Raw genomic sequence first — 26,395 nt, 5'->3', positions numbered from 1 at the left:
AGAACTGGGAGCATATGAGCCCCTATGATGCAAAGTGTTCAGCATCTGCAGTGAAATGTACCACTTCAACACAGAAGCGAAAAATAAAAACATTCCAGAGCTTCCTTCAAACAAAAGGCTCGGGCAGAAAAACAAAGATTGAGTATGGTTGGGAACAAGACCTGCATGTCTGGTCTGATAACGTGCATACCATTGTTATTTTTACTTCTTCCAAGTTTTTAAAAACATATTTGACATAAAATGTGATGTTCTAAAGATTTTGCTGCAGAGCATGAAGCATGTTTTAAACTGTCAAAAGTAGTGCTATTATTTTACAATCATTCATTCAGAATGACTCAGATTTGATCAAATTAGCAGCTGCATTTAGCATAAAAGAACCTAGAAACCAAAACACTTTGATGTAGCCAAATGCAGAAGTTATTTAAAGATAAATGAGAAACAACAAGAAACCAGTTAGCCTGCCTGTCATTTTCTCAATATTTCTGAGAAACACTCGAGTCTCTCAAGAGAAAAAATGCCCTTAAGAAAAAATGGGAGCGGAAAAAGGAAAGAGGTTTTAGCGTACCTGTCAAAATTTATAAATATTTGTTGGAATGACTGGAATCCTGCTTTGATTGTATTGCAGATGCGGAAATACCATAAGTACGGTATGTTCTTCAGTGTCTTATCTTTTAAAGCATTTAGAAGATGTTGTTTGTTTCTCTTAGGTTATGGAACAAACAGGAAACCATCTGCTTTAAGGAAGTTTATCATTTCAAAAGTATGTTTCAACTATGGCAAGCAGTCTTACATTGTTTTAAAATCACAACTGCATGAAAAAGTCTTCTGCAGTGCAGATAATATCACATTGACATTTATGCTGCTACACAGAAGTGCTAAGACGATCAAACTGAAACATGGGTAAAATCTTCAGAATATACAAAAACACTGAGCCAATCAATAGGATTGAGCTGCATTTTATTTGCTGACAACAAAACTAAAAGCAGAAAAATCAGCAAAATGTTGCAAAATAAAAGTCTAGCTAAGCCACATACAGAGGAAACTTGTGACCCGCTATATGGTCAACTGTGGCTAAAACAATTGTCGACAATGAATAAATCAAACGGTGATGGAAATTTCTAGTACTATTTAAAGCTCTCAGTAAAAAGTGTAAATAAAAAGTTGCATTTACTTTATAAATTGTGCAAATATCCGGATGGTGCAATGATGTGTATTTAGCACACAGCAGCACAGTACAATAAAGGAATGCCAGAGAGTTGTTTGTCTTTTCTTTCAACGGCTGCTTCCAGTGCTGCTCTAGACATATATTCATCCAATCTTTTGAACAAAGGAAGTTCATAAACCAAACAGCGCTTTCTTTACTATTTATGAGTAAAGCTGCTTTGGCTATTGTGCTGTTCAATAAATTTTACTCATCTTAAACTTCAACTCCAAAAACAGATCTTTCTGCAACTTGAGCTCACCAGATTGGTTTCCCTCTCTCTCTGGGTTTTCTCGTTGTACCATGGCTCATCCTGTCCTGGCTTGCTCTGCCACACATACTTCAGTGTAGTGCACACAAGGGCCTTGCTCACCAATATGAAAAGGTAGATTAGAAGGAAGGCATTGATGGACCTGGAAATAGAAATTACCGATAATGACCACACGAATATTATCATCATTGCTGATCTTGTGATCAGATTTTTTTATCTAAACCTACTTCTCCACAGCAGATCGTTTCTGAGATTTGCCCTGATAGTTGAGAGCCATTTTTGTCTCCATGCCAGTGTAAACCGCAACGCCTGGAAAACAGAAAATGCAACTATGGGGCAAAAGCACTTCACATAATAAACCAGTTTCAGCAGTTATTTATGATTGTCATAATGCCTATTCATTTGACTCACCATATATCATTTTTGTGTTTTTTAAAGTAGCGCCTTTCAGCAGAAGGTTTTCCGGACCCAAAGACCTGCATTGTCACAGCAAGAAGATCAAACTGTGAGGTCAAACTGAATCCCAGCGATCCCTACACCGCCTATATTCCTAATGGAAACCTGGCGGGTGTCCTAAGAAATGCAATGACAGTATGAATGCAGTCCAAGCTCACACTTGCCCTGCTGTTCTTAAGAAAAGACACTGGCTTTTGTTTATATGGCCATTACAAAGTAGTCAATGATGAATGCCAGAGGGAGTGCTTTGAAAGAAGTGGCTTAAACCCTGCCAGCTTGTTTTAACTTTAATGCTTCTTTGCTATGAAGGATCAATGGAGTAGTGATTTGTTGGTGAAGCAAAGAGAGCACATGGGTGCTTAAAACAACTGAACTTTGGTTCTTTCTGAGATGGTTCTTAAAAAGCTCTCACCTGAATATGGGCTCCTGGCTGTCTTTGTAGATGTCCATGCGGCCCACAAACCTAAAAAAAACACAGGTAACGTTGAGATGAGTGTAATTTAGACATCTTGTAATACAGCTGAAAGTATGAAAGTCAGATGTTTTACTGTCATTAAAACAACCAGCTAGGCCAGCACAATATACCGCAAATTTATCGTTATCGCAATATCAAGCAGTGCAATATCCATATCGCAAAAGTCAGCAAAAATCGCAATTAATGGTTACCTTAAATGTGCTAATACAATCCTATGGCAGCTTGAAGCATTTAACGAATCAAATAAATCCATTTATGCATTTGACCAATTGGATGGACCCTTTCCGATGTTGACCAATCAGATGAGCCCTTGTATGTTAGATGTTTGCCTCCTACGTCAACAAGGGTCATTTGGAGTATCATTTTTTTTAAACAGTTGCAATGAGATGGTAATGATGTTTTGGTTGTTTTGCCTAAATTATGTATATTTGGTCTAAATTATGATTACCGGTATGCATTTTAAGGCATTATCAAAAACCTGTGTAGTTTTCTAGAACAGTGTTTTTCAACCTTTTTTGTGCCACGGCACACTTTAACCTTGACAAAAATCCCGCGGCACACCAGCATCCAAAAAAAAAAAAAAAAAAAGCAGAAATTCATGGTCTGTATTGATCGACAGCCCTCCCCCCGCCCGCAATCTCACGTGCATTTGGGTGATAATTGTGGCCGGAAAAGCAGAAAGTTGCGGCTGTTTTTTCTAAGAGATGAAATGAAAGTTAAATTAGAAAATTTAGAAACTGTTTGTTTATTGTGGTTTCAAGACGTTTCACAAGGACAACTCATTGTGCGCTGGGACACTGGCCCTTTAAGACAATGCATCATGGGAGATGTAGTGTGAAAACTGCAGAAAAAGAGCAGAAAGACCCGCGTCTCTGAGCTTCATGGTTTTGTTCACTTGTTCCACGGTCTGACACCGGACTCTGTGGAAAGCTACACCGCTAAAGACGAGCTTTAGCTGGTATTTTTGTTGGAACTGAGAGAATTTATGAGCAGAATTAAGAACAAGCAGTGGCGCCACTAGGGGGTGGCCAGGGGTGGCCATGGCCACCCCTCTCCGACACCTGGCCACCCCAGTGGCCACCCCAGTAGCCACTATAAGCTGTGGTAGCATCAGTTGTGCGTTTCATCCCAAATGCACAGCCAGCAAGCGGCAAGTCGCTCTGATCACCTAAACCGGCCCACACCCCCTCCCCTCCCTGCTGCCTTTGAGTGCGCAGACATCTACAGAGGAGCCGCTGGACGCAGAATGAATAAGACGCGTGGTTCACTTCCGCGTTCGAACCCTCAGATCCTCTGGGCCGGTCAGACAAAAGAACCAGTCTCAGTCACTAAAGATGAACTTTCTTTATTACTGTTTCCTTAAGTCCAAAACGGGCGACTGACCGCGCGTGTATGCGCTCCACAACCTCACACGCGCTATCCCCCCTCTCTTCCTGCATCGCGCGAGCACCGGTTTCAGCACGCACACACACGCGTGCGCGCGAGAGCGCACGCACGCACACACAATCACACATCCCAAAATGCTACGTTTCTTTTCCTGTTAAATATTTTCCGTGGGTCTTTAACAATCTGTTTACTGTACTTTTGATCTAGATAGATAGATAGATAGATAGATAGATAGATAGATAGATAGATAGATAGATAGATAGATAGATAGATAGATAGATAGATAGATAGATAGATAGATAGATAGATAGATAGATAGATAGATAGATAGATAGATAGATAGATAGATAGATAGATAGATAGATAGATAGATAGATAGATAGATAGATAGATAGATAGATAGATAGATAGATAGATAGATAGATAGATAGATAGATAGATAGATAGATAGATAGATAGATAGATAGATAGATAGATAGATAGATAGATAGATAGATAGATAGATAGATAGATAGATAGATAGATAGATAGATAGATAGATAGATAGATAGATAGATAGATAGATAGATAGATAGATAGATAGATAGATAGATAGATAGATAGATAGATAGATAGATAGATAGATAGATAGATAGATAGATAGATAGATAGATAGATAGATAGATAGATAGATAGATAGATAGATAGATAGATAGATAGATAGATAGATAGATAGATAGATAGATAGATAGATAGATAGATAGATAGATAGATAGATAGATAGATAGATAGATAGATAGATAGATAGATAGATAGATAGATAGATAGATAGATAGATAGATAGATAGATAGATAGATAGATAGATAGATAGATAGATAGATAGATAGATAGATAGATAGATAGATAGATAGATAGATAGATAGATAGATAGATAGATAGATAGATAGATAGATAGATAGATAGATAGATAGATAGATAGATAGATAGATAGATAGATAGATAGATAGATAGATAGATAGATAGATAGATAGATAGATAGATAGATAGATAGATAGATAGATAGATAGATAGATAGATAGATAGATAGATAGATAGATAGATAGATAGATAGATAGATAGATAGATAGATAGATAGATAGATAGATAGATAGATAGATAGATAGATAGATAGATAGATAGATAGATAGATAGATAGATAGATAGATAGATAGATAGATAGATAGATAGATAGATAGATAGATAGATAGATAGATAGATAGATAGATAGATAGATAGATAGATAGATAGATAGATAGATAGATAGATAGATAGATGACTTTATTAATCCCACAATGGGGAAATATCATTTATCTATGGCAGCAACACGACATTCAGAAATAATCTGTATAATATAACATCAATAAAGGACATCACAAATGACATTTATATTAAATAATTAAAAATATCACAGAAAATTATTATGAAAAATTATTATCAAAAATTAGATTCTTATTAAATAAAGAAATAAATATTAAATATTAAATAAATACAGCTGCAAAGGTGTAAAAAACATGCGGTCTGCAAAACATGTAAACCCAGTGTGCAAATACTTGGTGCAAATACGCCACATCATCAGCGGCGGTGGATGTGTCATTACTTCTTATTAATAAGTAAAAAAAGGATGTCCCTGTCACAAGCCACTCATTTTCATGGCACTATTTAAGCACTGGTTGTTGTGTTACCGCAACATTTTGATGTGTTTTTGTTTGCACAGAGTTACCTATAGTCATTAGTTGATGCTTGTGTCTGTCCATTTTCAGAGAATGAAGAGAAATTCAACATATATTCTTATTTTAAGAATAAAAGTGCAGCAGAAGGAGTGAAAGAGATGGTAGGGGAGCAACAGAGGAGTAGTGAGGAGGAGGAGGAAGATGAGACAGAGCAGCATGAATGACAGAAGAGAATAAGGAAGACAAAGATGAGACTCTCAGCATCAGTCAGCATCATTGGTCAGAGAAGCAAGGCAGAACTCAGCATAAGCAGGGGCTCCACCTGTTCCTGGACCAACTGGTGAAGTTAGAATTATGTTACCCTAATAATAAAAATGTTTCATGATTATAAGTCTGAATAGAAATGTCTACAGATATAATTAATAATTAGAAGGATATTTTTATTATTATTTCAGAACAGCAGATTTCATTTTTTGTTTATTGTAGATATCTCTCAGTCAAGAGCCGAACACCCCAAGCAGACACACCAAAGCATTAAATATAAACAAAAAATATATATATATATATCAGTAGTAGTATCTACTAATGGTATCTACTAGTATCTATTAGTTATTATACTAGTAGTATCTACTATAAGTTCATGTTCTACAAAATATCAGTAGGCATTTATCTTTCTGTTGGTTTTCTACAGGTTGTTTTACTACGTTTGGTAGAATGAATTTTAAAAATATAGCTCATGGTTTTTGTGTGCCACCCCAAGATTTAATGTGGCCCCCCACTGGCCACCCCCATGAAAAATTTCTGGAGGCGCCACTGAGAACAAGGAAGTGAAGACTTTAAGCACTTCTGATTGGTCAGACTGATGACATGTGATTAAGCCTTCAAGAATGATTGGCGGAGACAGTTAAATGGGCGGGACTTTTCCGCAAACTGTTATAGCTACAGGTAAATCGCGGTACAGTCATTCTTATCAAAATGTCTTTAATAGAATTAAATAAATACAAAGAAAAAGTAATTTTAAGATTTTTTATATTCCTAACTACTCAGTGTTTTATCAGGGTCTGTTTGGATGAACAAAGAGCTGATTTCCTGGAGATGGAAAATGTTTTTAGATCAGTTAATGAGGGCAATTTCCCACGGCACACTTGACCATCTCCCACGGCACACTAGTGTGCCGCGGCACACTGGTTGAAAAACACTGGTCTAGAACATGGCTTAAGCAGAGCAGCAGAAGTTCATTGGAAATTCATTTGAAATGCAATTTTAGGCTTAATTGTCTTTATATATGTCTTCCATCATCAGAAAACTGTCACAAGAACATGTTAAAAAAATTAAAAGCCCAATTTTCATCACTATGGGTCTTTAAAGGGTTCAAGGAATCCAGAAGACTGCCAGCATGAAGACAACAAATGCAATACAAGCCAAGATCGGTTGTGCTCATAGTGTGATCTCTACGATGTGCTCCTCAAGACACCCCAGAAACAATAACCGTCTCACTACACATCACTTTGTTATCAATCCATCACAGCCTTCACCGCTCTGAAGTTGACTGGAGTGTGCTAGAACTTTAGGTTTCAGAGTTTTTTTTAACCTAAAGAACATTTCAAACATCAGCGCAGAGGAATGGAGGGAAGTTAATTACTGCCTGAAACATGCTGTTGTTTTCATTGACTCTGCAAATCATATAATCTAATAATAGCTCACAAGCGACAAGCAAAATGAAATCATTTTATCCCGAGAGGAAAGCAAATGTCCTCTACTAAAAGGGGGGAAAAGTTGAGATTTCTGTTTGAAGACAAATTTTGTCATTCCTGATCTAAGACAAATCTTTCTATTCCAAACTCAGTGTCTGATTTTTGACAGTCGTGTTAGTCGGAAGCCTGGCAAACCACAGGCCTCTGATCACTACAGTGTAAATGTGTTGGGACTTACTTGTAAAGGTCAGACTGTGGCTGTTCACACTCAATGGTGGCGGTGAGGGATTCCAGATCGCTCTCAATGTTTGGCACTGTGTAATGAGTCTGGACATGTGGAAGAGTCGGAGACAAAGCAGAGGAAGAGTTTTGACTCAGTTGGGTCAGGTAGTCATATAGACCCATGTGCCTTTTATAGTTTAAAGTTACCCAAAAAGACAATGCTTACTGAGAAGCAAGACAATGGATTTTATCATGAGAGGGTGAAAATCACACAAACCCACTCTTTATTTAAGGTGACAAGCTCATACATTCTTTTTTTTATAAGCAAGACTATTCTACAGTTTTTGAAGAGGTCATTCATCTTTTTAAGAGTCATTCAAATGCTTTCTTTGGATACATTATGGCTTTTTAGACTTTTATGTCTATTCCTTGGATGTTAACCACTTTATCATTTTTAAAGCCTCTTGACAGTGATGCACAAATTACTCAACACACCAGTGTTACGTCTCCATGTGCTACAATGTTTTATCGCTGTCACTTTTTTTGGCTTCAAGTTGTCTCATTTGCTTAAGTTATCTTAAGGACGCTAAACCACACTGTGAAAAGATGTAATTTAAAACTGTTAACGTAGTTTGTTAATTCTTTTTCTATTGGTAACATTTTGGCAACATTTCTTGAGTTGGGTGTTGTTTACTACTGAGTAATTCAACAAGTCAGTATTTAGGTGTTTTAACATATACAGATTTTCTAACACCAAACCGAACAAAAAAGCACTGAAAATGTACATGAGTTTCCTATAGACTTTCTAAATGACTTTCTAAAGTCTAACTTCACTTTATAAAGCTGGACAATATAATTAGCTTAACATATAATTAGCTTTCCTTTTAGGAAAAAGGAAACTCTTTTGCCATAAAAGTAATATTTTTTCAAGACATAGGATTCAAATAATGAAGGTAGGGATAGGAATGCATCTTACTTTATGATTGGACTCTCCATCCAGACTTGCTGTGGTCACAAAACATGTGTCGTCATCTCGATGAGATTGCAGCAGTATTAAATCACAGGGAAAGGTCTCGTTTTCTTTTACTTCCACAATGTCTCCCACCTGAAGAGATCCAGTGATAAACTGGTTAGGATTAGCTTACTCCTTTGGGTGAAGGAAGAGGCCATGATGGCTTTCATGTAATAATGACAACGAGGAAATGTCTTCGACTATGGAACTGAAAGGGACTAAAGTTAATTTTCTACCGGTTAGGTGAATAGGCAATAGGCACAACTAACTAAGTAAGAAGAACTTGTTTGGTTAATAGTCACTTTTCACTTTTAGTCTTAACTGTTTGCCAGTTATTTAACCATCTGTTGCTTGCTAATGAATAACATGCTGTGAAACAATAAAGATCCTATGTTGAAACAAACCAAAATTAAAATTATTCTTTTTTATTAAAAAGTATTTAAAATGTGCGTCAAGAGAAAATATAGCTTCTTCAAACCAAAACATGCAGCTGTATCTACATGAGAAGAAACAAAAACGGAAGAGCTGCCACCACATCTGGGCTTCAACAGACCAGAAACCACAAGCAGGACCCAAGCCTGAGAGCACAGATTTGGTTTGAACAAATAAATGTATAAATGGGATGTTTTGACTAAAGAAGCTTAGAGGAATTTAAAATGAATTCAAAATGTTACTAGAAGTCAGGGCCACATAGCTTGGATGGGAACACTGATCTCTGATGGTGTTGACAGTAAAAAACAAAAAAGAATGTAAACCAAGGATTAAATGAGTCTTGATGTACAGCTAAAGAGTCTGAATAAAAATGAATGCATATCATTTACTACATATCTCAGGATAAAAAGGTTGAAAACTTTTGTGATATGCAGTTCTTTATATCTGTTAAACAGGCAACTTAAGGTTAAGACGAGGCCACATTTGACCCCAAGGTTCTTCACTAGATATTAGAGAGAATAAGTGTTATATTAATGAAACAAAAAAAACTTGTCAGTCCAGTTGTGATTGAAACCTGTTAAAGAACAACATCAATTCTTTTAAAATAGAAAGAGAAAAAGTTCTAGTAATGAAACTGGCCTATTTTGTTGCATCTTAAAAAAACTTTCAGGTTTCAGGTAACATCTGAGTGTTGATAGATTAATGACCTTAGATCCATGTTTAAATACCTAATAGGCTTATTATATTCACAGGCAGATCATGGTCTGGACAGAGCATGTTCTGCCTGTGAATTTATTCCAAATACAATCACACCAATGAACCAGTAGCTTATGTTTGATCCAAGAAAAAAAAATCTTTCATAAAAAGTACCTTGATCTTCTCACTCTCGCTTTCTATCCTCTTGCCGTCCACAAGCACCGTCACTTTATACTTATTCACCTCATTGTCAGCCTTGTGCCGCAGCCAATCTTCATATCCCTATGGCAATATTTCAAAATCAGAATTGTATTATTTGCTTAGTGCAACAAAAAAGAACAAACTTTCCATTTGGTATTAGTTCCCACAGGACACAAAGAGCTTTGACATCAACACAAAGTGGCACAGTTGAGCTGTGTCTGTCCAGGAGGGGGGAGCCAGGAAAGAGTTTTGGCTTCAGAAAAGGATAGCATGACAGAAAAAGAACAACGAAAGTAAAATGTGTAAAAGACGATGTCATGTATCCTTAGGAGAAGACTATATCATGCATACATTTTAAATTGTAGGACTTTTTCGTCATTGTGTGCCTGAAGGGGCAAAATCTGATGGTGAGCATGCCCAGCAGTGCATTCAAACTATAATCCTGAGTCAGGTGGTGCAAAAGCAAAAAGTAAAAATAAAACAAATAAGAAATATGCTGCAGTCTTAATAGGCTCAAAATGTTGTGTTTTCTTCCAACAAACATCAAGATATTGATGGGAGATGGTGCAGTGATGGGAGGGGTGTAAAGGGAGGACACACACTGACACTACAGGCTGAGCCAGAATCTGGTATAACTCTACTTGAGAAATGTGGAGAAGTGCCAGGGAGGAAACAAGAAGAGGAAGCATTGCACAGATGGCCAGTAGAATTCCCCTACACCTGACTAATATTGCCAGACATGCTTCCCAGGTGTCCGACTTCAAAGCCTGGCTAAGGGAGTTCCAGTGCTTCCCAAAGCATTAAGGAAGGAAGCCCACCCACTATTGTGTGTTTCAAAGCCCCAGCAGTAAAACCAAATAAATAGACACTGCATGATAACTTGTATTGTTTTCTAGTCTTGCTCTTCCTTTCTTTCACTGACACTTCTCTGGAGGATAATACATCTTCACACCAATCAGAACTCCCCAGCAGAGCACATTAAAGCGAAACCCAAGAGATGATTATTCTGATCCTTCAAACTAAAATCACAGCAGGGGAGTTATAAAAGCAGAGGGATTTAATGTGTTATGTGGAAATGGGAGACAACCAGGAAATGAGGACATGGCTGGCTGTTCTAGCTGGATATTTAAAAAAAGTATCAACTACTAGCACATTTCTGACAAATTAAGCCATGTCTTACCTGTTTGATAGCAGTTACTGTTATCACAAAAAATAAAGGTAGGCCACTGGTGACTGGGCTGGTGGGGGTGTCCACTATCACCTGAAAGGAAAAAGAAAAACATGTTTTTGAATCTTAATTTTAAGACAAATGAACCCCAACTTAAAAATCTGTGCTTTTAGATGTACATAAAATAACACTGCAGGAGGAGCGATGTGTGGTGACTGTTTAAAGATGGCTTTTCTCTGTAAATGTAGGGTGTAGTCCACTTTCAGGAGCTTTTCGAATTCTTGCAAGGGAACACATGAGACAGAGCTTTTAGTCAAATGAATTAAGCCGGGGGTGTCAAACATACGGTCCGCGAGCCGATGGTTTAATCCGGCCCAGTCATGAAGAATACAAATTATAAGGATGATCAGTAGTGACACCCTAAGCACCAAAATGTTGTCAAAACGAAAAGAAAAGGATGGAGAGGGCTGCGCTTTCCAGGAAAAATGGAAAGAGTTTTGTTCGTTCACGGAGTTGAATGCAAAACCTGCATGCTTCGTATGTCAGCAACAGGTTCTCAAAGAATCCAACATTCAGCACCACTATGAGACTCACCATAAAGAAAAGTTTCATCATTTGCAGGGGGAGTTAAGAAAAGCAAAGATTTACAAACTATTAGCTGGACTGACAAAATAACCGTCTGCATTTACTGCAACCATGACGTCAGTGATGGAGCAGTGACACCTAGCTACTTTTGGTCACTATTGATGAAAGCACAGATACAGATATTGCACAACTGTGCATATGTATTAGAGGTGTTAAAGAGACCGTCACAGCGGAGTTTCTTGAGTTGATGGACACAACAACGGCTGATGACATAGTCAGCTCTCTAGTTACTGTGCCAGACTATGTTGGAAAAAACTGGTCATGTGATGTCAGTCTGGTCACTGATGGCGCCCCATTAAAGGTCAGGAAAAGAGCAGGTGTTACCACAAAATTTAGGCAGCAAACCACGAATAGATTCTTGGACATTTCAATGTGTTGTGCACACTTGAATGACAGTAAATGTGTTTCTGCACAGGATCTAAATCCTGATATTGATGGATGGGTGAGTTTCAGGAGAGAAAGGAGGTTAACTTCAAATTCTTATGTTCACAAATGTTTGCAAGTTTAACTTAGTTTAATTTTTCATTGAGTTGCACATTTACATTTTAGGAAATGTGTTTAATTCTTTACCGTAGCACCTCTTGAGTTTATTAACGGGATTGCTTCAGTGTCAGATGTGAAATACTCAGTCTGTGTAAAATTGAATAAACCTTTTTTTTAAGTGAAATGCATTTTATTTGAGATCCATTGGCCTCTGTTAATTTGTAATAATAACTGATTAGGCTACAATTTTGGTTGAGGCATTTTTTCCAACTGAGTAAAAAAAACATAAAAACAAAGCTGATTTTGGCTTTTATGTTACTGATCCGGCCCACTTGGGATCAGACAGTGGTCCCCGAACCAAAACGAGTTTGACACCCCTGAGTTAAGCACTATACTGATTGGAATGCCAACAACTGTGTCTAGATGTGAGGGGTAGACAGAAAAGGACTTCGTCAAACTCCCCTTGCCCACCCAGATGTATTACAGGAACAACCAGACCCAGTTTCAGGACATGTGGCAGCATTATCAGGGCTTACTTTTGTAATAATTCTGAACTAATGACCAAGCAGCTTAATAAAGTATGTTACAAAGGTCCAACACAAGTAAATCTCAAAAACACAAGCACCTTAACACAGAGTTCTTTCAAAACCAGCAATTGGATTTCCCCAACATTCCAGGTTTTGCAGAATACGGACTTATTTCCTCATTTCCTACTTGTTTCCTCACAGAGATGTTTGAATTATTACTCGTACACACAACCAATCCAGCTCATTGATATTCTGACCAGAAGAGCTACAAAGTGTCAGAGAGACATCAGCTCACCTCTGTTGTCAGGGATGCATTTTGATGCAGTCTCCAGTGTTTTCCTCCCTCGCACCTCAACTGAATATAAAGTGCAAGTTTCCTAACATGAAGTGAAAACAAAGCCCCAGTCTTTATCTACTCAAACACCTTCATATAACACACACACGCTACTTGTCTATCAATGCCTTTCTAAGATTCCAATTAAGGAGGGGAAAACTCAGAAAGCTAATTTTGACAATGGAATGCCAGTAAGGAGTCTGACAAAAAGAATACTGCTACAGCCCTGTTTACATGTCAAAATTAGGGGTAGCCCCATCACTTTAAAACGTTTCAAGTGAAGTAAGTGAAGCCAGGTCACTTTACCAGATGGCTGTTTGGTAGCTTGTTTCAAAAACATTCTCATCCACTTATTTGTAAAACAAGGCAACTTTTCCACAGAAATAAACATACTTACAATCTAAGAATAGCTTACATCTTATACTACTCTGCATTCAACATTGAAATTTAGCAAACCTAGAGCGGTAGTCTTTTTATTGACCCACTGTCAATGAAACCCTACATTGACAGGTAAACCTCAGCTCTAAAACAGCCTTTACTAGCTGTGTTTCAGTGGCTATAAAGCCTTTGTTCAACCCATGTATTCATTTTTGGAAGGGTTGAGATTTAGAGACATAAGAGCAGACCAGGATAGAGACAATAATAAAAGGATAAAACTGACTCCAGAGTCACCATAAACTATGTCCTATGCTTGTTTATTGTTTGATCTATGGGTTACCTGTATTAATTTAATTCTCATGTACTGAGTTACCAGAAGAGAGTACTCTAAAGAAAATCTCTCTTTACCCTCATAATCTAATCCACATAATGGCCAAGATGACCACATCAGATGTAGTACACTGACTACAGTAAAGCAGTATGTTCAGCATCTGTAAAAAAAAAAAAAAAAAACACTAAAGGAGAATGATCAGGGCTCATTTATTGGTAGTTATGAGTTTACAATCAAATTCCAAAATAATTTTGATCATTTTGACAGGAACATTAAGAGTCACCACGGAAGAATTGCAGTCTTTTTCAGTGTTACCGTCACAGCTTTAAAATTAATCCTACAGCCACATGGTAAAGTCAAGCAGTCTTACTTTTCTGTATTTAATAATATGATGTTAAGGAAGTTATCTAGTTATATTTTGCCAACAGTGTTCTTCTGATTATTATTTGCATGTGTACTTCTTCAGGAAGCTAAAGATGCAGCCAAAGGTGCGACTGTACACTGAAACCAGCCCACCAGATCATGTCCTGTGTTGTTGCGATGCTTTACTCTTCTAGTATTCTTCATTTTGATTTATTTTTTTGTTACAAATTTCTTTCTCCACCAAATCTCTGTTATTTTACCGTCTGTTTAATCACTACCAAATGTAATATTTTTATAAGTCTTACAAGTTGGTTGTTATTGTCAAAAGTGTGCAATTAATGTTTGCTGCTGTAAAGAACAAGATAAAGAATTGTGTTTATGAATTGGTTTATTTGAACTACAAAGCAGCAGGATCTTTTTTCTAGATAACAGAGTGATAAATAAGAGCAAGAGGTAGTTGATTAGCCAAATATGTTCCTGGTTTTGGAAAGACGTGTTCATATTCTGCTCATTGACCCTTCATCTGCACGGCCCAATAACTTTCTGTAGAACATTGTCTATAGTTATAACCAGCCACAGAGAAACTTGCTTTGTCAGCAAGTTCTAAATTAAATGAAAGGGTATAATCAATCAAAATGTAATTATAAACTAATTCAATAAGTCACTAAATTAGCAATATTAACAAGTTTTCATGCCGACCCCTGCAAAAGTATTCTCCGCTGTATGATAAGGTTAACTGTGGATAAGCTCTGACATTTAAGGTAAAATTGAAACGGCCATAATGGTCCTTGAAAGAGGGCTCTAATGGCTGTGTGCTGAAGCATCAAGTAGTCTGAACAGGAAAACACAAAAAAGTCTGCATTAGAAAGACAGCATATCATTTTTCAAGAGGCCAACTTTATCAGTGGTGTCTCAACAGCTGTTTTAAGGCAACTTGCTCCCAATTTTGATATGATTAGTACATTTATGATTGGATGGAACAATAGTCAAGTCTTCTACAGGAGTTTGCTCTGAAGCAAAATAACTAAAACTAAAAAACATCTGAGCTTGTGTTTCTTATTACATTAGAAATCACCTACAATTATATCTTCATTATTCCTTCTATAAGACCAACAGAAAAGCTCCCTTAAAAAATCTCTGCAGTTGGAGTTAAAAGTTTCCTGCTGCTGAAGTGCTGGTGTGATATCAGAGCAGCAGAGCAGAGCAGAGCAGCACAAAGCCCTTCATCTGAGCTGGGAAGTGTGTCATAGAGATAGACAGATAGCGGGTCTCCAGAGTCCCCCGGGCAGCGCTGTGGGTCCTGGTGTCCTCCTACCCAGTCACTCTCTCCTCCTGTTCTCATTTTCACCCTCTCTCACAATGCTTTATTCCCGTTCGATCAAATTCAAGCAAAGGCATGCAGAAGCTATTTATAGAAGAGTGCTACTTTTTTTTTAATCAGCCTGTGTCTATTTGTGTCGCTTAGGAGTACAGAGGGCTCCCTGGTTGCTGACGTCAGCAGTGCAGCTCTGCAGAGAGATGGAGGGGGGTTATGTGAGGCAGAAAGGAAAAAAGAAAGATGAACAGAAACAAACTCCTAAAGAAAATAAAGGGGAAAAAGGCAATGATTGAACAAAGTTGGAATTTAGATGGCACATGGTTGATAGACAGGGGTGCAACGGTTCAAAAAAACTCACTCTTTGGATTGTGTCACAGTTTTAAAATCACAGTTCAGATCCTTTTTTGGATGAGTAAAATAGAAAAACTAAAACAAAATAAAAGTCTACAATTATTTTTTCTTTAAAGCTTTAAAACATAGATTTAGTAAAGCATATATAAAGTACAAGTATAACATTTTAATGTTGGGAAATAAAGTATAACATTAAAAATTTGCTCATAAAAACAAAACATTAATGAGATCTTTGAACTCAAGATATTCCGTTATAGAAAAGATGCCCATATGAACAAATGTGCTTTGAAAACATCAGGGGGTGTTAGAATTTACTACTTTTCATTCTTTCACTGTGTTTCTACTGCTAAAAAGCCCCTCCCCCTGTTTACAGATGGAGCAGCTTTTTTTTCTCCTACCACTGTGCGGGACAGCTGCTGCTCCTCACCGGGGAGTGTCTGACTGATTTCTGAAGCGACGTGCAGTGATGCTTTTGTACATTTCTTTTCGAAATTAATAAACTGGATCTCTCATCATCAGCGTCCTCCATAATGAAGTTGAGAAAAGCTTTTGACCGAAGCTCCTCCCACACGCGGCGGGTGCTGCAGGTTAATACACTTCAGGACAAACGTCAAGCAGCAACTTTGATGCATGTCAAATCAAAGACAGTGTACATTACTTTGACAAACAAATTGCGTTCGGTTTGAATGGACAATTGATTTAAATGATGCGCTCGCGAGGTGCGCATGGGCGGGGTGGTCCATGGCTAGTGATGCGTATGAATCACGGATCATCCGTGCACCCCTATTGATAGAGTACTTGCACTTTCTTAGCTAGGCATGATTGTTTTTTTGTTTTTTTTGGTCTGCTAAATAAAAATGAAACATGAAGGCTCGGTTTCCATGCCTTTATTAAACACAGTGCATGGTAAAAAAAAAAAAAAAAAAACGAGGGGGAGAAACTGGTTAGAATAAGTAGCCCTCTGGAGAGTGGATTAGTGAAGAAATGCCAACTTCCCTGAAGAATGGGTAAACACTATCAGCAAACAGAGGACACCCACTGACTCGGATCATGGGGATAAGCATGAACATATAGCATACTCTAGCACAAACAGTGGAAACATGAAGTCACAGCAAATCCTTTTAAAAAGAGTCAGTCTAAATACTGCAAACGTGATAGCTTTTTTTGGTTGTTTTTTATCACAAGCACTGCTTCAACTGAAGCGTGCAGAAAATATTTGCAATGATGATAAACAGTTAGGAGAAACCCTAATAATCTGAAGATGGGTTTAAGGTAGGTTGAGGAGACGTCAGTCTGAAACTGGGGATAAAGCACATCATCTGACCATCTGTCTCTAGAAAACAATTGGGTTTTTTTTTTAGAAACATACTAAAGATCATTTTCACTTCATCGTAGGAACAGACTACTGAGAACTGCCACACCAATCAAGGCAGATGTCAGTTTCAAGGGAAAACCGAACTTAAAAAAAAACATTCCCTACCACCATCCCCACAGAACTCAGGCCCAGTGCCAAGGCCTGTTTACACTACGGGGCTGTTTTCTGCTTTGGTACTAAAAAAAGACCACAGCCTATTTCCATGGATACGAAAAAAGACAGATTTAGAAAGGGCAGATGTGAAAGCAAATTGCATTTGTCCTCTTTTGAACTCATTAGATTGGTTAAGTTTTATTTTGTTCAGGTCCACTTGGCGTAAAGAGGAGAGAATTTGGAAAAGAAAACCATGTTTTGGTGAGCAGCCCTCACCAACATGCGATTTCTTTTGCTGTAAGAACAAGTATAAAAGCAAAATACTGTACACCAAAAACAAATGACAACAGAAAATTATAATTTGGGTTAATGCAGAAAGATTTAATTTGGAACTTATTACCTGATTAAACATTAATCTTCAAAAATTTACATTTAAAAAGCAGAGAAAGTCTATGTCAATTAAATAAAAAATAAAATGTTTTAAAAATGTATATATTTACATTTCTATAGTTTTATTGTTGAACCTTGGAGAAAAGAAAACTTGTATGAACTTGATTAAAAAAACTAGCAATGAGGTGCGTTCACTGCATGCAAACTGCTGTTTTTCAAAGCCTGCGTCATGCATGTTAGCGAACTAATAATGTAGACAATGCCAGTTGTTTGTTTTGGAACAGTGCCCATATTAAAATGATAAACAGTATTGTTAAATCTGCTTGATGGTGTTGACAAGAATACAAAAAGGAAACTTCCCTAGCATGACATGGAGTGCTCCAATTCCAGTTCAAAGAACAGAGTATCATAAGCAGTCGGTTTGTGTCTAAAGACACCAAGAAATCAGAAGCAAACCAATCATTATTTTGAAAATAAAAAATCCATTGATCCATAATAATAATCCATGATTACAAAAACTGTCTAAAACTATAAAATGAATTTACTCAGTAGGGGTGGGATTATATAAGCTTGCTTCCTCCCACTCCTTTTCAAGCAAGGATTCCGCTTTTAAACAGTTTTTCAGGCATGGGCAGATTTTCTGATAGTCTTTCATGCAAGAGTTAACATTTTATTACTGAAAGCTTTACTTTTTTGTAAAACAAAGTTATGTTAAGTCATCAAATGTATGAATTTATTTGCCTTTCATGCAAATTTGTATTAGTTCTTAAGCAAAAAACTGCATACTGTTAGTTTTTAATCATGAAAAATATGACTTGAAAGTTTCACCATTATTTATCATCATTAATTACAGAAAAACCTCACGTTAATAGATACATTGGTTTCAAATGAAAAGTTGAAATAAAAAAAACATAATAAAATCGATTTACTATTTTTGCAGTGATACCCAACTCTATTGCTCTTTTCATTTGACATGTTGTCTGAAAGCCTTTTTTTTAAACAAGTCAAAGTCTAACTTAAATTAAAAACAATAAAAAAACAGCATAGTATCTGAAACATCTTTCTTTCGGTCATACTCCAGAGCTCAAGATCAAAGATGAGTATTGAAAATTGAGAGCTTCACTCTCCTGCTCAGCTCCCTCTTCTACCTCTCCGAACTGCAAGGCAGCGGACACCACATTAATCTGCCTGTTGATCTCATGCTAGGATCTTCCCTCACTTATGAACGAAACCCCAAGATACCTGAACTCCTGAGGAAAGGGCACTCCAGCGACTAGAAAAGACAAAGTACAACTGGCCTCAGAATGGCCCCAGTGGTGGCCCCCTTCCCAGCTGCTTCACACTCGGCTGTAAACTACCCCTACTAGAAGTTCCGGCTCAATGAAGTCAACAGGACAATATCATCTGCAAAGAGCAGAAAGGAAATCCTATGGTCTCAAAATCAGACTCCCTCCAGCCCCTGGCTGTGCCTTAACATTGTGTCCATAAGGATTATGAACAGAACCAGCGATAGAGGGTAGCCCCGCTGGAGTCCAAAGTGTACCTGGAACAGGTCAGAATTACTGCCACCTAGGCAAAACCAAGCTCCAGCTCTGGTAATACAGGGATTGGACAGCCCTTAGTAAGACTCCTCAAACCCCATACTTACAGAGCACCCTCCACAGGACACCATGGGCAGCATGGTCAAACGCCTTTCCCAAATTCACAAGACGCATATGGTGTGGATGAGCAAACTCCCACGAACACTCCAGCACCCAATTAATTGAGTGTAAAACTGCTCTTCTGTTCTAAAACCAGGATAAAAACCACATTGTTGCTCCTGTATCTGAGGTGTGACTACTGGTATATAAACCAAATAAAAACCAAAATAAGTTATAAATCCATTCAGTGTTTTGGCAGTAAAACGAGACCCTAATCAGAGCCAATATTAGTCCAATATTAGTATTCAGATCCAATATTAGTCTGAACGTGATAGTTGAGGGCTGATCAGGGAGCTGCTTTTTGCTGATAAGGGCTCTTCTCCATGAAATGGACTAGATACATATAAATAAATAAAGACAGCTATTAACTTACAACTGTAACCAATTCTATTATTTTAGATTTTTCTGATCAATCTTTCTAAACATTTTCCTCCATCAGGCAAACAAAAGATAAAGTTGAATTTTATTGGAGTTCACGACAATTTGTTTTCTACAAAAAATGTAATAAATGTTTTCCTCAAAGTGTTAATCGATGTTATATAAAAGAAAACAAATAAGATTGTATATAATTAAATCACATTTTCCCCAACTCTCCAAAAACACACTCAACCTGAATATGTAACAAGGCAGAACTATAAAAGTGTTGCTGATATTATGTTTGGAGACTACACAGTCTGGATCAGAGGTTACCCAGGTAAAGAAAGTTCAAGCTTTAAAAAAAAAAAAAAAAAGGGACAATGTGTTCTGTAAGAATTGTAGAGTACTTGGCAGCATATTTCCAGTGAACTTTCTGATTCCTCTGAGCGACAAATCCCAGCAAATACGCTGGCCGAGAGACTGACAGGGCCAGGGGGTAAAGGCTGAAAGTAAGGCAAAGACACTGCAGAAGGTTGTTGGGTCTTGCAGAGTAAAGAAATTTGAAAAACTGCCACCAAAAATGAAAGAACATCTTTAGAGAATAAAAATGAGTGACAGACTCACGTTGAGTCACGAAATAAAGCTTTATGTGAGTGTCAGACTATTAGTAGTCTATGTGAGCAGGTGTGTTGTCAATTTAAAGATGACTAGTGTACATTTCCACAACTTATTTGCTATGAAACTTATTTTTGGCAAATTGGACCTATTTTCTGATTACGGATTTTGTATGTGTGCCTTTACTGAACTCATTTTGTCTCTGACCCTAAATTTGGCAATCTATAAGCAAACTACCTCACTCCATTTATACAATTATGATAAATCAGTTCATCCTTCGTGCAGATGCTGTACAGTCCCTAAATTACTCTAAATTTTAATTTTACAACAAGTTTCCAACATCTTCTTCTTTTGCAACTATTTTGTACACAATTTTTGTAAACAATTTTTTTTTTTATTCCTGCATACACAAAATTTGCAAGTTGACTGTACACACCCTCACTGATTATGATCTGGCCACTCACTAAAAATTATTAAGAGGATAAACCTACAGACCAGATCTATGAAGTCCCACGTTAAATGGACTTTAAATTGTTCTGAATTATTTTTTAACATACACGCATAATTTAGGTAATTTATTTGTAGTAGATTTCCTGACGCAGTTTCCAGAACTGAGATCCAAGTCCCACTTCACCTACACAAATGTACATACAGTTAAAACACACACTTTAGCACATCATTGTCATCCACCAAATCTGTAAAAATATATATTTTTGCTTGGCACATTTAAAAAACATAGGCTTACCTGCACCAGGAAGATGATAAGGAAGTAGAAATTGGCAATTCTTCTAAACTGTTCAAACAGGTTCTTTGGTAGGAAGTTCCACACTGTATACTGCATGGGAGGGGGAAAAATGGGTTCAAGTCAGCATCAGTTAAAACAAACATCACAATTTCTGGTCCATTTTTTTTTGTTTGTTTGTTTTTTTTTGCTTCTTGGCTAGAAGGCATGCCATTCTTTCAAGAACATTCTGGAACCCATAGTAAAGGCTTAGCAAGCCCAGAAAGATTGAACATTATTTGACTTTCACAGAGTCTGTCAATTGTTATGTTTGAGCTACAGAAGTAAAATAGGCACACAGCTTCAAAAGCTTCCACTCTTTGTTCTTTTTACAGCCTGGGGACACAAGCGGACCATGGGGACTTCAGGTATTCAGCTGACTTTGGTGGCTGACTTATCTACTTTCTTTGGCTACTTTTGAATAAAGAGCTATTGAACTTATCAGATTGCTTTTGTCCTTTTTAAGCGGTCATGACTGGTATTACAATTCTTAGGGGAATGCTCAATACTGTCCCATTGGCAACAGATCTGTAAAACAAGGTAACACACTAAAGATCCTAATATAGACAAGTGTACCCTCTGAAACACTCACACAGAAACAGCAAGGCAGCACCGACTTAGGAGAGTGCCTGCATGGGAAATGGTTGAAATGCAGCGGCAGCAGAATGGCCCATCCCACTTTGTAGGAAAAAAAGGAGTTAAAAGTAATGAGAAAATGTGGGGGGTGGGTTGGCAGCAGTAGGGGGACTGAGAATGAAAGTGCAGCAACAGTAGGAGAGGAAACGCAGTGAGTCAATGCAGAAGAGAAAAACTAGATGACGGGCTGAAGCAGAGAGGCAACATAAACACTACAGCTGGGGTAATTAAAGACTGTTTACCCTGACGCGCTGTCAAGTGGCCAATTGATTTGCCCCTCTTCAGCAGGAGCCACTGCAGCACCATAAATCCATCTGCCATCTTTCTCTCCCACCCTTCCTCATTCCTTTCATTTATAATATTCCCTGACCAGAAAAAAACAACACCTGTCCATGCTTGCCTTTACCATTGGAAACCGCTATGTGCATGTTCTCAGACACTGAAAGCATAAATGTTTTTTTCATTCATTCATTCATCTTCTTGACCGTTTTTCCCCTTCGGGGTCACGGGGGTTGCCGGAGCCTATCCCGGCCACTTGGGCGTAGGCAGGGGATGCCCTGGACTGGTCACCAGTCTGTCGCAGGGTAGAATATCCTCAATCACACATCCATTCACTCTCACAGTCACACCTATGGACAATTTAGAGTTGCCAATCAACCTATGAAGCATGTTTTTGGACAGTGGGAGGAAGCCGGAGATCCCGGAGAAAACCCACGCATGCACAGGGAGAACATGCAAACTCCACACAGAAAGGTCCCCCATTGATGTTGTGTTTTTCATGTCCCCCAGCCGGGACTTGAACCGGAGGCCTTCTTGCTGTGAGGCAAGAGCGCTAACCACTGCTCCACCGTGACCATCAATTGTTCTTGACAGGCTAAAACTCACTCTGGATTGGAAGCAAAGATATTTATGGAGAATGTTCAGGAATCTTGTAATGTAAACAGTAAGTGATTTAGAAATGTATTCAGAATTTCAATATTTTACATAATAGCCTAACAACTGTTGTGTAAAATTACTCTGATGAACAAATATAGAGCAAAATCCGACTTTTTTGGAGGTTTTAACAGTAAAGAGGTTTATACAGATAGAAGAGTGTCAACGCAATTTAAATAGATATTTTTGCTTGTCTTAACCTCCAGAAAGTCCAAACATCCTATCAAATTGTAATCCAAGACATCTAACTTTTTGCATTTATGCTCATTGTTGGGTCAGATCTTGACTTGCTATCTTGCGAATGACATTTGTCTTTGTCAACAGGTCATTCTGACACAGCACTGGATTTGCCACCACACGTATTAGACAAACGCATTTTACAGTTATCTCATGTTTTTAAGCCTTGGTTCGTGTTGTCTGAACTGTATCAATCTATCTGCCTTGCTTTTCGGTTCTTGGAGTAGATAATATTAGTCTCTTGATAAACTCATTTGTTCAATAACAGAATAATTGTTGGTTTCAGAGATGTATTTGCATCGTAGCGATCAACTCTGTAGGAACTGATTCAAGAGTCTTTTTGCTGCTCAGTACTAGCAACACTAGTAGCATGGCATCTCTATGAATGAATACTAGTTCTTTCAAATCCTTCATTTTTTTGTTATGTGGGTGAGCCACCAACAAGCAGACGGCCATCAGTATGTCAAACCACACTAGCACCATAACATATCCATAGATTGCTGATTCAACTCACATCAATCCAGAACGCTTAAGTAAATGTGCAACAAAAATTTCAGTGAGTATGTGCATTGGTAGAACTCAGCAATCCCTTTCAAATGAATGCCGACACAATTAAAACTACTACTGACACAAAGAATGTAGGTCGAGAAAGTAACCCTTAAGTCAAGTCTGTAGCATATTTGCACAAACTCTGCTCCAAGTTTGCGGCTACCAATACAGCCCAGACAACATCCAAATTTGGTCAGTCATTAGATTTCATTGGATTTTGAATATTTTTTGCATTTTTTTCATTTGAGTAAGAGAAAAAACAAAGCTTGTTTTAAAGTCAATTGCAAACAAAGTTGTGCAGTGCAACTTACCTTGGAAGACACGATCCTGTTGTCACAGAACTTTGGTGGGATGATCTCCTCATTGCTTGGACATGGTCGATGACCAACAACAACTTTTCTATTGGCTCTGCTTCCCTCATCCACACCAAGCTGAAGGTGGAAGACACATGGGGTGAGAGAGGGGGAAACCAAAGGGGGGGAAAAAAAAGATTTTTTTCTTGTTAGAGATGACAACAAAGAAGACATGTTAAATTCAACAAGTCCTTGTTTTAGAAAGATTTTCAGTATGTTAAAGTATTTGTTGTGTTAATGATAAATGTCAGAGGTTGACAAAGCCTGGATTGAAGCAGTAAGACAGAAAAACCTGAGGACCCCGTTTTATGCTTGAAAGTACTCTACTGGAAAACTGTTTAGTGCAAAGCAATTATTTAAGGAAGGGGGAAGTAAAGTATGACGTAGGCAAGTGGACAAAACTGTTTACTGTCCAAGTATCGTACATTTAAATTTTTGTTGAATAGCAATAACTTTCTAGAAGCGTAAAGACATATATGTGCATTGACTCGCTAACTTAACATCAAATTAATTATCCTTGAGTACAGACATGCACTTTCCCTAAAATAAAGTTGCTGGGGCACTCCTCTTCTATAAAAAGAAATCCAGGGTGCATCACAAAAGAGGTTAAACAAAAGCCAGGTCATTGTCTTAGTTTTCAAGAGCTCTAAATATCTTATCAGCTGTAAACGAAAAAACCGTTCACTTAAAATGATAAACTTAACCCACAGGATACAGCTATAGTTTATTTATTGGAGTACATTTTAACTATAGCTGCCCTCTTGACGACAAAATAGGAAAATCTCATAGGATTAGTATTAACGCCAATATTGATTAGTAGTTAGATGATGGAAACACATATTGAAGGAGTGTCATTGTACAGGAAACGTATATACAGTGTGATTCCCATCCCAAATGCATTGGGTACATTTATAAAGCTCGGCCGACTCTGCTCTCTCCATGACCTCAATTTATTTCCCAGCCTCCCACACACATAAAATCCATCAGCTGTGGGTAGACAATTACAAAAACTAGAAGATCTTGATAATTTCTGTATTCTGAATAAGTCAGGATACTGTGTCCATGTTTTTTTATTTCTCCATAGATTTTCAGCATGAGCAAAGACTAACCAAGTAATCAACAGGTAGTAAAGTTGAGATGTAATCAATTTAAGTTCCGCTTTACTATGCAGGAATGAGCATTACCTATAAATGTTTACCTTTTATTATTATAAATTTAATTTCAGTTATGACTGCAAAACTGTTTGTTTATTCAGCAAACAAAAATGATGGTTTAACTGCAGCTTATAGAGTTTATGCTGCATTGTTTCAACACCAACCAAATCCATTTAGATGCAGAGTTTGGCCTCTGACCTTTCCTGAGATCTTAACATAATTATAATGTTGGGAGCATCCATTTGGCTGAGTTACACTTTTAACAGCCTTACCTAGCTTTCCTTCCACTGTTCAGCTATACTTAAGGTTTACAACAGATTGAAAAGAAATGTTTGATTATGCTATGAGATTTTTACAGGTAATTTTTGTAATCTGTTAGCCAATAACTCTTGACAAAAAACAACTGTACTTACTGCAGATACCTCAACTGAGTTAAAATGGTGACAATGGCAACTAACCCTAACCCATGAAAGTTTGCATTACGTCCTTGTAAATCTACTTCCATATATCATCTTAATTAAATACTTAGAAGTCAATAAAAAATGACAAATGCAGAATACATTCTCGCACTGCAAAGGACGTATTGCAAAAGAGTTATCAAACTAAAATAATCAACTGTATTTTGATGATCCCTCAATCATTTTCATTTTTAAATCCAACAAGGGATGTAAAATGATATTTTGAAGAAATCAAGGTGATTATATTTGAGATTAAAGTTTTGACATTAAAACTTAATTACAATGTATGTGCTTGTCATGCAGGCTGAACAGGAAAAATGCGTTCTGTCTTTCACGGTTGTGACAAAAAGTAGCTTTTTTAATTTGTTGGAGCGCTGCTTTTGGAGGATCTCACAACTAGTTCCGGACTTTTCACTCAACTAAAGTTATGTGGGTCATACTGATTAAATGTTCCAAAACAAACAAGAGGGACATTATTTTTTTTTGTTGCTTTAAGCAACCACTTTTAGTTACAACAAATGTTTTTCATTCCTAAAGAACTTTCCTTTTCCCCTTCTATCCCTTAATCCATCCAAGCAAATTTCACAAGTAGACAGCGCTTACAATACATTATACAGTAGAGAGCCCTGGAGGACTTTCCATGAGTTTTTGGTGAGGTATAAAAGTCTACTTTTGAACTAACTTTTTTTTTTCCCTTCGGCTCAAAAAAAGAACCAAAGAATCAAATGCTCTTGCATAGTGTGTAGTGGACAGTGTGTTTCTCTGCTTGAATACATCAAATATACCTTTATTCACATGTGCAACACCTTGAAAAAAAAAAAGAACTTGAATAGTCATTTAGGTAGTTTAGTGCCGTGTGCAAGTTATTTAATTAAATAAAAAATTTCTCGTCAGTTTTAATGGTAAATCTCTCACCACTAACATTAGCATGTTTGCAACTGCAGTTTAAAGTTCACTTGTATTTAGCTGAATTAGGGCTATACAGTCATAATGCGTTCCCTGATTTCTCACATGATAGGAATCAGCTTAGAAGTTGACAATCTATTTCTGCTGTTGCCACCAATGTTTTCTCAACCATTTCTGCTCTTTATTCGTTTAGACGAATTAAATAAAACTCTGGAATTTGTAGTG

General features: G+C 37.4%; 1 protein-coding gene across 9 annotated transcripts in view; it reads right to left on the bottom strand.

Moving 5' to 3' along the window:
• Positions 1-26,395, bottom strand: part of atp11c (ATPase phospholipid transporting 11C (ATP11C blood group)) — a 59,959-nt gene that overhangs the window by 14,942 nt on the left and 18,622 nt on the right. For all 9 annotated transcript variants that reach the window (XR_013658517.1, XM_078953984.1, XM_078953982.1 and 6 more), the window contains 10 exons: positions 23,611-23,730; positions 20,909-20,998; positions 10,916-10,996; positions 9,709-9,816; positions 8,371-8,499; positions 7,411-7,499; positions 2,341-2,391; positions 1,884-1,948; positions 1,700-1,781; positions 1,464-1,614 (listed from right to left, as the gene is read on the bottom strand). Coding sequence is in view for 8 of the 9 variants with exons in the window: in XM_078953984.1 (XP_078810110.1) it covers positions 1,464-1,614; positions 1,700-1,781; positions 1,884-1,948; positions 2,341-2,391; positions 7,411-7,499; positions 8,371-8,499; positions 9,709-9,816; positions 10,916-10,996; positions 20,909-20,998; positions 23,611-23,730 (966 nt within the window). In the remaining variant the exon portion in view is untranslated. The remainder of the gene's footprint in view (positions 1-1,463; positions 1,615-1,699; positions 1,782-1,883; positions 1,949-2,340; positions 2,392-7,410; positions 7,500-8,370; positions 8,500-9,708; positions 9,817-10,915; positions 10,997-20,908; positions 20,999-23,610; positions 23,731-26,395) is intronic.

The sequence above is a fragment of the Oryzias latipes genome, chromosome 10, assembly GCF_053564925.1.
Source record: "Oryzias latipes strain Hd-rR chromosome 10, Olatipes_Hd-rR_3.1".
Classification (NCBI taxonomy): Eukaryota; Metazoa; Chordata; class Actinopteri; order Beloniformes; family Adrianichthyidae; genus Oryzias; species Oryzias latipes.
This window is presented reverse-complemented; position numbering and strand designations above follow the sequence as displayed.